Source organism: Camelus dromedarius, chromosome X, assembly GCF_036321535.1.
Source record: "Camelus dromedarius isolate mCamDro1 chromosome X, mCamDro1.pat, whole genome shotgun sequence".
In the NCBI taxonomy this organism is placed as follows: domain Eukaryota; kingdom Metazoa; phylum Chordata; class Mammalia; order Artiodactyla; family Camelidae; genus Camelus; species Camelus dromedarius.
Window position 1 is genome coordinate 4,964,649 of NC_087472.1, and position 11,682 is coordinate 4,976,330.

The 11,682-nt window shown below is 59.0% G+C and overlaps 2 protein-coding genes, 1 long non-coding RNA gene and 1 pseudogene across 4 annotated transcripts; 2 read left to right on the forward strand and 2 right to left on the reverse strand.

The window, feature by feature from the left end:
* The first annotated feature begins 49 nt into the window (after positions 1-49).
* Positions 50-1,033, forward strand: LOC135320196 (melanoma-associated antigen 8-like). Its single transcript, XM_064482901.1, has one exon. The coding sequence runs from the start codon at positions 50-52 to the stop codon at positions 1,031-1,033; it is 984 nt and encodes a 327-aa protein (XP_064338971.1).
* A 496-nt stretch (positions 1,034-1,529) lies between these two features.
* On the forward strand, positions 1,530-11,358 carry LOC135318482 (uncharacterized). Of its 2 annotated transcripts, XR_010379345.1 has the most exons (3): positions 1,530-1,853; positions 9,719-10,138; positions 10,274-11,358. It is a non-coding gene; the product is annotated as an uncharacterized LOC135318482 (long non-coding RNA). The 2 variants fall into 2 exon arrangements; XR_010379344.1 differs by having other exon boundaries at positions 9,719-11,358.
* On the reverse strand, positions 3,235-4,740 carry LOC135320162 (heat shock transcription factor, X-linked member 3-like; annotated as a pseudogene).
* On the reverse strand, positions 9,953-11,017 carry LOC135320129 (melanoma-associated antigen 8-like). The gene is made up of 2 exons (XM_064482749.1): positions 10,963-11,017; positions 9,953-10,765 (listed from the first exon to the last, which is right to left on the reverse strand). Exon 2 carries the CDS (start codon positions 10,763-10,765, stop codon positions 9,953-9,955), a length of 813 nt encoding a protein of 270 aa, XP_064338819.1. The 5' UTR covers positions 10,963-11,017.
* Positions 11,359-11,682: the final 324 nt, after the last annotated feature.

The following is an 11,682-nucleotide window of genomic DNA, read 5'->3' on the forward strand; positions in this document are numbered from 1 at the left end:
CCATCTGTCATCCCTGCCTTCACTCCTGTCGGCGCGGACACCAGTCGTCATGCCTGGGGTTCAGATGAATGACCTCCACCAGACTGAAGCCGACTTTCAGGACCCAAGAGAGGCTGAGGATGTGGTGGTTGCGCAGCAGATTGGGGCTGAGGAGGTGGCGGATGCATCCCCCATGTCTCCCTCCTCCTCCTCCTCCGTCCTGTTCCTGGACACCCTGGAGGAGGTGGATGATTCTGGGACACCCAGTGCCCCGCAGAGCCCACGGGGTGTCTGCTCCTTCCCCACTGCTGACGATGCTGCCCCTCCATGGAGCCAGTCGGAAGACAGCACCTCCAGCAGCCAAGATGAGGAGAGGCCCAGGACCGGCCAGGACCCCGCAGATGCCGAGTCCTCACACCCAGACCCACTCCATTTGAAGGTGGCTGAACTGGTGAGCTTCCTGCTCCTGAAGTACAACTCAAAGGAGCCGACCACAAAGGAAGACATGCTGAATGCGGTCCTCAGAGATGACCAGGACCACTTCCCTGTGGTCTTGAACCAAGCCTCTGAGTGTGTGCAGCTGGTCTTTGGGGTGGATGTGAAGGAAGTGGACCCCAGGGAGCACTCGTATGTCCTGGTCCCCACCCTGGGCCTCACCTGTGACGGGATGCTGGGCGATGGGCAGAGCATGCCCAAGAATGGCCTCCTGGTGATGCTCCTGGGTGTGATCCTCCTGGAGGGAGAGTGCGCCACTGAGGAGAAGATGTGGGAAGCACTGAGTGTCATGGGGGTGTATCCCGGGAGGGAGCACTGCATCTACGGGGAGCCCAGGGAGCTCGTCACCAACGTGTGGGTGCGGGAGGGGTACGTGGAGTACCTGCAGGTGCCCAACAGCGATCCCCCTCGCTACGAGCTCCTGTGGGGGCCCCGGGACCACGCGGAGACCAGCAAGCGGCAAGTCCTGGAGCATTTGCTCAGGGTCAATACAAGGAATCTCAGTTCCTTCCTGTCCCTGTCTGAAGAGGTGTTGAGTGATGAGGAAGAGGGGGCCTGAGCCAGACTTGCAGCCGGGCTCCTTCCAGGCCCCTTGTCCGGCAGCTTCTCCTGTCGGGCCGGAAGTGAGTCCATCCTTCACTGTGTGTTTGGAGAGCGAGCAGGCAGCCTCCTAAGGGGTGACAGCCCGGGCCAGTTGGGGGTACACGGTGTACAGCATCTCTGGGCTCCTCCCATCCCTTATGATGACATGGAAATTGATCTTTGTTTCCTGTAGGAATTTTTCAGTGGTGTTCCTTGTATCAGAAGATTTAATAAGCTTCACTATCTAACTTTGTCAATGACATTAATCACAATGTCTGTATCCTTATCGAGTTCAAACACAAGAGATTTGCTCTTTTGTAAAACAAGTTATAAATCTCCCATCTTATTGTGTCATCCTGAACAAGATAACATGGAATTAGAATTTGGGGGAGCAATGAGAAGAAAATGTCTCCCTCCCTGAGCCTCGCCCCAAGTGCCCTGAAGAGGGACGTCGGTTCCTCGGAAATGCTCAGCCAGCGCGACCCAGTTGACTCTGGGTCCACGTGCTGATATCGCCTCCGTCTCTAGTGGTTGTGACCTTGAATAACCATGTTCTCTTAGGGGCAGGCCTGGTTTATGGAAGGGAAGACATCTGTGTGCTTCTCTCTTTGTGCACAGGGCTCGTTGACGTTGGGGACACTTTGCTGTGCCCAGAAAACTTAGGTCCCGAGGAGGCTGTGGAACTGGAGAATCGAGCCGTCCTGACCAACCTGCAGCAGAAGTACCTGACCACGCTCTCCAACCCCCGGTGGTTACTGGAGCCCGTGCCCAGGAGAGGCGGGAAGGGCATCTTCCAGGTAGACGTCCCCAAGCACCTGATCCCCTTTGGGCAAGAGGCCTGAGCAGCGTGGGCTCTTGAGAGGAGGTGACCGAGAGACCAAGCTAAACCGTGGCACGGTCAGCTCGCCGTCACGCCCTGGACGTGCTCCCCTGGTTCGCTCTGAATCGGCGCCGCCCTGGAGGGCGCTCCCCACTCTGTGCTGTTCCCGGAAACAGATGTGTCCACCGGGACGCGGGGACGGGGGAGCGGGACCCCTGCAGGGAGATGCCTCCCTGGGCTCGGTGACAGAGTCTCAAGGACTTTGGACCTCTAGGACAAGGGGAAGCGGCCTTGCAGGCCGCTGCTCATTCTGGCCCTGCTGATTCTGGATTGTGTAGAGAAATGTGTTTTGAGAGAGCTGGTGAGTGTTCTCCCCGCCTTTGTTCTGGTCAAAACCCCTAGAGGGTCTGAAGAGCATCCAGGAGACGATGTGGGACGGCTGGAGCGGGCGCTGAGTGCTTGCCAGGGAGTCACCAGCCAGCGACGGCCTGACTCCCGGGCAAGAGGACGTCGGACTCAGAAAGAGCACCGTCTGCCTCGCAGATGACTCTCGCCCTGTTGTAAAGTGTCCCTTGGCTCACGGAGCCGGTGTGTTAGACGTGCCGCACGGCCGCTTCACGTCCCAAGAAAGGGTCCTAACTACAGCCCTGATGGAAGTGAGCAGTGCTGGTGTTCGCTGGGTGGGAGATCTTTTATACATTTGTGGGGGGGGTGGGGTTGGTCACTTGAGAGTAGGGTTTCCAGTGGTTGCTACCTTCGAGGGTGACGGGCCTCCCCCCAGGCGTTTGACTGCAACCCCCCGTCTCTTCGGAGCCAGGCTGCAGTGCTCTCAGCCCTTGGTGGAGGGGGTGGCCCTACTTTTCGGCGGGCCTCCGTGGGGGGCCCCTGGATCGTGAGCTGGAGACGCTGAGCTGCTGATCAGAAACTTCTGGCATCCTTGCGGGACCCAGGAGGAAGACCCTCCTGCTCCGCGATGCATGAGTAATGGGGGGGAGACACCCCCGAGGTCAGAAGCCAGGCTGTCTGTCCTCTGACGGGCAGGCCCGGCCCAGCGGACCAGACCTTCCTGGGCTCGCCTCAGTGCTCGCTCCCCACCTCCTTGGGCGGGTGTCCGAGATGCCACAGCTTCAGATGCAAGAGGCCGATGGGGACCAAAGCCTGCCCCCGGCCGGGGTCTCCAGCCTCCGCGGGCTTATCTGGTGAGAGGTGTGCGGAATCGAACGCGAGAAAGAACACGGACCCGCGGGTCTCGCAGATTGTTTATTTAGTCCCGGGGAGTTTTGCTTTTCTTTATTAAAGCCCAAAATGTTCATGGTTACAGGACGGTGCTCTTCGTGTGTCTCTAGTGGTCTGTGAGCTCAGCGCTTTGGGTTGTTCTGGAACTGTTGGCAGAGAGCACACTTGTAATCTGAAGAGCCCTCGGGCTCTTCATCGGCCTCGGGCCTCCTGGTTGGGGGCCATGAGCAGAAGGGCCGCGAGCAGCATGCAGTAACCCGTGTTGCACGTGGACACCACCGAGCTGGGATCGGGGCAAACGGGGGGGCTTCTGGGCAGCTCCCCTGCACCGTCCCTTCCGGCAGTAGCCGGGGGCACTAGCGTGACATTCCTGGAGGTGCCCTCCCCACTCGGGCCGCCCTGCTCGCTGGAGGGACGCTGCACTACCACCAACCTGGCCACCCGGCCGGCAGACAAGACGCCAGGGAGCACGAAGGCCCGGATGCCGCTGGGCACCTGAGCACGGGGGGCTTCCCTCTGGGTCTTCCTGTCGGCATCATTGGTGGAGTCATTCTGATGGAAAAATTGGGTGCATCTCATAGGTGGGACGGCTTGCTTCTTTCTCTTTGGGGTGGTTGTGCTGGAAGCGGGCCGAGCAGTTGCTCTCGGGTCACCTTTTCTCCGCATGTTCTCGATCAGCAGGGGCTTCTCTCTCTGAAAGTTGCAGTTGTGGTAGATCTGAAAGGACAAGAATCATTCTCGTCATTTCGGGGGAAATATTCACTCCTCCCCGCCCACCTCCATCATAAAGGTCTTGTTTGACTGTGGAGAAAAGGTCTTTTTAAATTCCTGGCAAGTTTTGTTTCGCCCTGGAGTGTGCGCTCACTAAAGCTACGTGGTGCCTGGGCTGAGGTGTCACTCTAGCTCCCTGACGTGAAGTGGCCCCTGGGTCTTCGGTCACACCCGCAGGGCATCTCTAAGGGGCGAGCCTTCCATGACACGCCGGACTGCCTCAGCCTTCATTCAGTACTGGCTCACAGGAAAAAAGTCCCCCTCGGGAATGAACCCCGCCCAGCACATCACTCATCCGCTCAGGACTAGGAAGCCGTTCCAGGAACAGAGAACTCGGGAGACGGAAGGGCTGTCTACGTTACCATCAGCCTTTTCTTCCCCGGAGAGCGACCCAGAGTGCCGGGCAGGTGTATTTTCCTGAACCCATAGAGGTTCAGTTGGCGGATGAAGCTCTTCAAGCTGTCTGTTTCAAAGATCCTGTCTGCGCCGCGCCGGCGAAGAACCTCCCGCTGGAAAAGGTCTTCCTCGATGATCAGCATGTCTCCCTTGTCGTTCCAGCGCACGGACGTGAAGGCCTCGTCCTCCACTATCATCCAGAGCTTTCTCGGGAAGGAGAGCCCAAGAACACCATGGGTTCCGTCCACGTTGGCGGGACCCGGGTTTGGGTCCTGTGGTGGCTGGTTGTCTTGGGAGCCTGGATCTTGGCTCTCGGCCTGGTCGCCGGGCTTCTCCAAAATCTCCCTCGAATCCACCTTTGGATCCGGGGATGAACCCGATGGGGCCCCCGCTGGGGGCTCTCCATCAGCTGCGGGGGCCGCCGTGGCCGTATATTCCTCGTCGGGGCTCTGACTCGCCATGCAGCTAGTCTAGACCAGGCACACGCTCTCCCTGAGACCAGATCACTGAGCTCTCAGGGCAGAAGTGCCTTCAATCTGAGCAGGGACGCCCAGTAAATAGTGTCCGCAGAATTCTAGAATCTCGGTAGCAGGGCAACCAGCGACTTTGGTCATCGTCCTCTTTATGTGTCACGTGAGGTCACAGAGTTGGTCTGGACAGGGAGCCCTGGCCGAGGGGAGGGGAGGGGAGGGGAGGGGAGGCGAGGGGTACAGAGCCCCAGCTTCTCTGTTTTCTAAAAGTGTAGGAAGGTATGTTCAAGTTCCCGGGAGAAGGCTCCCATCTGCTGCCAGGCACCTTTTTCCCAGGGGCCAGGCCCTGAGTGGGCGGACAGACATGATCCTGTTTCCATCCCCAAAGGTTGGGGACGCCTGTTGCCAGCCTCCGATTTGTTCAAGGGCCAGGCCCTGGCTGGCCCTGGCTTGGCTACCACCAAGGCGGCAGGGGTGAGATGGGCCCCGGGCGACTGCACCTCCCGGAAGTGGTGGTCCGAGTGGGCTGGTTAGCCCGGGCTGGCTGGCAGCGCCCCCTCCCCCCCCCCCCCCGCCACCAGCTCCTGCCTTGGTCTCTTCCAGCTGTTCCTGCTGGCTGGTCGGTCCAGCTCTGATGGGCCGTAAGGAAGTGTTCCGTTCTCCTGCCCCTGGGTCGAGCTGTCCCCAGAGTGGGGCTGTGTGTGGGAGCGTGTGGGGGCACTCCCCACGTCCCACTTCAGTGTCACCAAAGCACCTGGCACATAGGGTTCCCCCCGTGCCGCGTGAGTGGATGGCCGCATCCTCCCCTGTGCTTTGGAGCCTCCTTTTGAGCTCCGCTGTCCACAGCCCCACCCCTCTCCAGAGCACATGGGATCCTCTTTAGTGTCCATTTCTTGCCATAGAAACTCCTCGTGGCCCGAGAGCACTCACTTTCAGAACACCGGCCTTAGTCCGCGTCAGAGCACCTCCCTCAGACCTCGGATTCAGCCTCCCCTGAGGCTGCTCTAAGGCCCTCTTCCCTCTGTCACTGGGGGGGGGGTTAGGCTCCTGCCCTGCCAGATTGCTGGCCTTCCGCTTCCAACTCGGCTCTGCCCTGCTTCTTCCCCTTTGCAGTCCTTGATCTGGGGGTTCAGCATGTATTCTGATCTGTTGAGAGCAAGCATTTCCCTGGTCTGCTCCCAGGCCTGCCCTGCTGGCCTTCCCCGAGCCAGCCCCACCCCCAGCCCTGGGTCCCCGTCCCGCCGTCACCTCGGTGGCAGGTACACTGAATAATTTTGCCTGCTCTGGGTGCGGTACTTTTCAAGGGGCCTACTCTACAGACTCACTCCCAAGGACAATTCCTACTTGTTGAGCTAGACGTGACCAACGGAAAGCCCGTCCACGTGTGACTGAAAATAGATGAGGCTCTGGGTGTGGGATGGGACAAATCCCGCCCGAGAGCCGTCTTCACCACGGATGGCAGGACAGACAGGACAGTGGTCTGGGGGGACACGTGTTCTGTAGCCGCTGTGGTGGCTGTTCTTCCTAGTCACTGCACAGGGAGAGACAATGGGACCTGGAAAGGCCCGTCTGCCAGGCTCCTAGGTCCTCATCCCAGCTCTGCCGCTAAGGAGAGGCGTCTGTCCTCTCTGAGGGCCACTCCCTGTTCCAGAAGGGGAGGGCAAGGGGTTCGAAAGAGATTCTCCCAAGGGGCCCTCGAGTCTGAGGACTGTCAGCCTTCGTGGAGCTCCTAGGCCGAGACTAGAGCTTGGGCTCAGGTCTTTGTGCCTCTAAACAGGTTTACAGAGCACTTGTTCGGGTCACTCCCTCCTGCAGGGACGTGTCCTTAGAGTTCGAACTTCAGTGGAGGCCATGGGGGCGTCTCAGAAGGGGGCCCAAAGGCTGGGACATCGGTGGGCCGATCCCAGCCCTGTGGCCTCGCCTGCCGCCCGCTCCTTCCAGCCCTCCCTCACACCCTGGGTCTGGTGGGCCTGCCCCCTCACAGGTCTGCCTCCCTCCCTCCCACGCACCCCTGCCCCCCCCCGGGGGGGGCCGGCTGGGCCGTGGCTACGTGTAGCGCCCCAGGGGTCGCTCTCAGCCATGGCTCAGGACACTTGTTACTCGATACCAGCCCTCACGACGTCCAAGGCCTGCCTTTCCCAGCCTGGCCCGCCGGCCGCTGCACCTGCCTTAGCCCCTGGTGTCCGCCAGCCCAGAGGACCACCCAAGCGCTCTCCGTCACCATCCATGGGCCCTGGGCCAGACCCGCACCCAGTCCCCAGCTGCTCTGGGACCCGCCAAGAACTCCCCTGTCTGGGCGTGTCCTCAAGCTGCCTCGTCGGGTGGCGATGCCCGTCTCTATCCAGAGGCCGCTCTGCATGCTGGGGCCCGGCTTCAAGGCCGGCCCGGCTTCCAGGCCACCTCGGCAGTCAGGGCTTCCTCCGGTCCCAGGCTCCCTCCCAAGGCTCCCACAGCCCGCCTTGCATGTCCAGTCCCAAGATGGGGTGCTCCTGTCTCCCTGAGACCTTGGGTGTATCTGCCTCCCCCTCCAGACCAGGAAAGAGGTCCCTGAGGACAGCAGACTAGGATGTGAATGGGGTCCCCAGCCTATCTTGGAACGAACAAATTTGTATGTCCCCCAGGAGCTGGCTTTAGTGTCCTTGAAAGCAGCTGTGCACGGTCACTGCGACAGCTCGAGCAGGTGGGAGGGCGCCTGCATTCCCTTGGCGGTGCTGAGCGCTCTGCGGTGCAGCGCCGTGGACTCTTCCCGTCTGACCCGGGGCAGGTGGCAGGGAAGGCCCGGCCCGGGCCGGGGAAGGTGGAGTCGTGGGCCTAGGATCCGCCCGACGGAGAAGTAGAGCCGGCCTGTGGTCCACTGCGGACGCCCGAGCCCACGGCCTCAGCCCAGACTGGGGGCCTTGTGTCTGCCCGGAAGCCACCTGCACCCCGCAGGGACAGCAGCAAAGGGGAGTCTTCCTTGTCCAGTGATGACTCATTTCGTAGTTGTCCAAGGCCAAGGAGACCCGGGAAAGCCATCCTTAGAAGCTCAAATGGCACAGGGGCCGTCGGGTGCAATGCACTTTCCAAAGGAGCCCCAGGCAAGCTCTGTTACAGCCGCTCCCCTCCCCCACTGGGGACGGGGAGACGGTGTCAGGATGTTCCCTAGTGTTACCTTTTCTCCAGCTTCTGAAAAGTCTACGTTAGGGATGTTATCCCATAAGAAATGTGGCCTTCAAGACGCAGTCAACCACAATCCCAATCCCAGTCTCAAGCCCAGTCTCGCGCTCTGGCTCTCGCTCTGTCCCTGTGTCTGTCTCCGTGACTGTCTCTCTGTCTCTGTCTCTGTCTGTCTCCGTCTCTCTGTGTCTCTCTCTCTCTCTCTCTCTCTGTCTCTCTCTCTCTCTCTCTCCACACCCCCACACCCCGTGATGACCAAGTCAGCAGGTCAGGTTCGAGTTGGCCAGGAGGGCCCCGAGGAAGGAGGAGACCAGGGCAGGGTGCTGTCGTGTGGGATAAGGGCTGGGACTGGACAGCAGTGCCACCACCTGGCAGGGTCAGCTCTCAAGAAACCGCAGACAGTCCTCACCCTGGCTTTGATTGTCACAGTCACCTTCCTTTCTTGGTCCAGCTTTTACTACCTGGGCCTCAGGATCCTACTTTCTGTCACCCGACAGACTCCATGAGGACACTGAGGAGACAAGTGGACTCTGGGTCAGGAGGCGGGCCGCAGGCTGCGATGGGTGGGCGCAGCGTGGGCTCTAGATGAATTCAGACCAGGGGTCTCGGCCCCAGCCCGTCACTTACTAGCACGTGATCCTGGGAAGGTTCCCGAGCCCCACGACCCCAGGGTCTTCATCTGTGCAGTGGGCGGGTGTGAGGAGGCCCGGCCCGCAGGACTGCAGGGGTGCGTGCGATGTGCGCCAAGCACCTCGCGCGGGGCGCGCTGCCTGTTGGAACCGCGATGATTGGCAGTTGCTTCTGATTTTCTTTGGCCCCAGACCCTTCCACTCCCTCCTCTGGGACTTGGCTGGTTGGTTTGTTATCCAGGTCATGTTAGAGAACACGCAGCTCAGTAGGATGTGGAAGAGCTAATCAGCCAAAAAGCATGCCTCGTAAATGAAACTAAGTAAATTCTCCCGATTAGAGGCTAGGTTACACTGAGGGGTGGGGGAGCGTTCCCAGCTGGACTCAACACCGAGCTCCTAGGAAGGGAGTCAAGGAACAACCTTTGCCCCCTCCCAGCCGCCCTTCCATCCGAACTGTGGCTTCTGAAACCCAAAACACGCCTTCTTCAAGTCTGGCCGCCGCCACCACCCAGCTTCATTACCGTCACCTCCCACAGAAGGAAGCCCAGCTTCCCAAAGTCCCCACCTGCCCTGGCTCTGCGCACTTGCACTTGGGTGCTCTCTCCCGGACCCCCTCCGCCTCGCCGCTTCTTTCCCTTGTTCTGTGGGACTTCAGGGACATGTCACCATCTTCCTGATGTGACTGGGCTCCTAGCCTGTCCTTCTAGGTGTGGGGTGTGTCTTGCTTTTCCTAGTGTCCCCACTAACACAGAGCCCTCCGGAGAGCAGAGGCTCGGTGAATGTGTGCGGATGAAGTGAGACGGTGAGCGGGGATCCTATTTGATTCAGACTGATTTTCTCCTACTTTCTTAAATAACCCGTGGAAATCCAATTAAACATAGGGATATTACACGTATAAAATGACAAACAAGAAGGGATAAGAAGCGAGTTAATATTTTTACTTTTATTGTTCTAAATCTTCCCTCATCTATATTATTGCTAATTACTCTCACATTTCCCGAACAATTCTAATTGCAATTCCATATTATGTCATCCAGGATGACAGGGAAAAAAAAAATAGAGATTTCAGTCTCCTTTACAGAAGAGGAAAACTGTTGTGTTTGAACTGGATAAGCACACACACGTTGTGATCAATGTCATTCACAAAGTTAGATACTGAAGCTTATTAAATCTTCTATTAATAGGAACAGCACTGAAAAACACCTACAGGAAACAAAGATCAATTTCCACGTCACCATAAAGGACGGGAGGAGCCCAGAGATGCTGTACGCCGTGCCCCCCGAGCTGGCCCGGGCCCTCACTCCTTCCAAGGCTGACCGCTCGCTCTGCAAACACAGAGTGAAGGATGGACTCCCTTCCTGCCCGGCAGGAGAAGCTGCTGGACAGGGGCCTGGAAGGAGCGCGGCTGCAAGTCTGGCTCAGGCCCCCTCTTCCTCATTGCTCACGGCCTCCTCAGACAGGGACGGGAAGGAAATGGGACCCTTACTGTTGAGTCTAAACAAATGCTCCAGGACTTGCAACTTGCTGGTCTCCGCGTGGGCCCGGGGCCCCCACAGGAACTCGTGGCGAGCGGGATCGCTGTCGGCCACCTGCCGGTACTCCAGGTACCCCTCCTGCACCCACGCTTTGGTGATGAGCTCCCTGGGCTCCCCATAGATGAAGTGCTCCCTCCCAGGATACACCCCCATGACACCGAGTGCTCCCCACACCTCTTCCTCAGGCGCCCCCTCTCCCCCCAGGACGATGACACCCAGAAGTATCACCAGGAGGCCGTTCTTGGGCATGCTCCGCTCATCACCCTGCATCCCATCACAGGTGAGGCCCAGGGTGGGGACCAGGATGTACAAGTGCTCCTTGGGGTCCACCTCCTTCACATCCACCCCAAAGACCAGCTGCATGCACTCAGAGGCCTGGCTGAAGACCACAGGGAAGTGGTGCTGGTATGCTCTGAGGATACTCAGCATTTCTGCCCTGGTGGTCGGCTGCTTCCTGCGATACTTGAGGAGCAGGAAGCTCACCAGGTCAGCCATCATTGAAAGCTCTGCCCCTTGGCGCAGGGACTCGGCACCGGCAGAGTAGGAAGAGGAGACGGAGGAGGAGGAGGAGGAGGACGAGGAGGACCGGGGGGATGCGGCCCCCTCCTGCTCAGCCTCCAGCTGCTGCACATCCACCAGGCCCTGGGCGTCTCTTGGGTCCTGAAGGTCTTCCACAGCCTGGCGGAGCTCACTCATCTGAACCAGGGACATAATGACAGGTGTTGGCAGCTGACAGGAGTCTGGGCCGGGGTGACAGGTGGGGACCCAGTGGCCTTGTGGGAGGACAAGCTTATCGACCTTCCCAGGGTTTCTAGGGCTGAACGAGGTTTCCTTTGGTGTCCCATCTTTGTTGTGGGCGTGCGGGTCCCCTCACCCTTCCCTCGGGCCCTCACCTTGACTCCTGGGAGGACCCGGGACTCTTCTCTCTGTTGCCAAGGCGTGGTTCCTTCAGATGATCTGACCCGTCCTCTCACACCAAGGTCCTCACCTCCCTGAAAGGCGGGAGAGAAAGGAGAGGAGGCCCCTTTCCTGCTGTGATTCAGGACAAGGATACCTCTGGTCATTGACTTTGGTTTCTGGGCACAGTTCCTTGTTCACAGCTCCCAAAGCCCTTGGGATGTCCTCAGTGTTGAGAGTGATGAATGTGCTTTTTTTGTTTTTTATGTGAATGAGATGTGTTTGCAAAGCACCTAAAATGGGGCTGGTTGCCAGAAGAGCCAATCATGTGATTAAAAGTTTGGATCTTTTGGCCCCTCCCCAGCACCACCAGGGAGGGGAGAAAGGCTGGAGATTTGAGTTCAATTGCCAATGGCCAATGATTTAACCAATCGTGCTTATGTAATGAAGCCTCCGTCAAACCCCAAAAGGATGGGTTTGGAGAGCTTCTGGGTTGGCGAGCAGGTAGAGAGCTGGGGCAAGTGGCGCTGTCTGAGAGAGCGGGGAAGTCGGCCCCGCTCCCGCACACCTTGGCCCTAGCACCTCTTCCATCTGGCTCTTCGTGACTCATGCCCTTTATGTTCAGCTGGTGATCTAGGAAGTGGTATGTTTGTCAGAGACCTGTGAGCCACTCTAGCAAATCAACCAAACCTGAGGAGGAGGGCGTGGCAACCTCT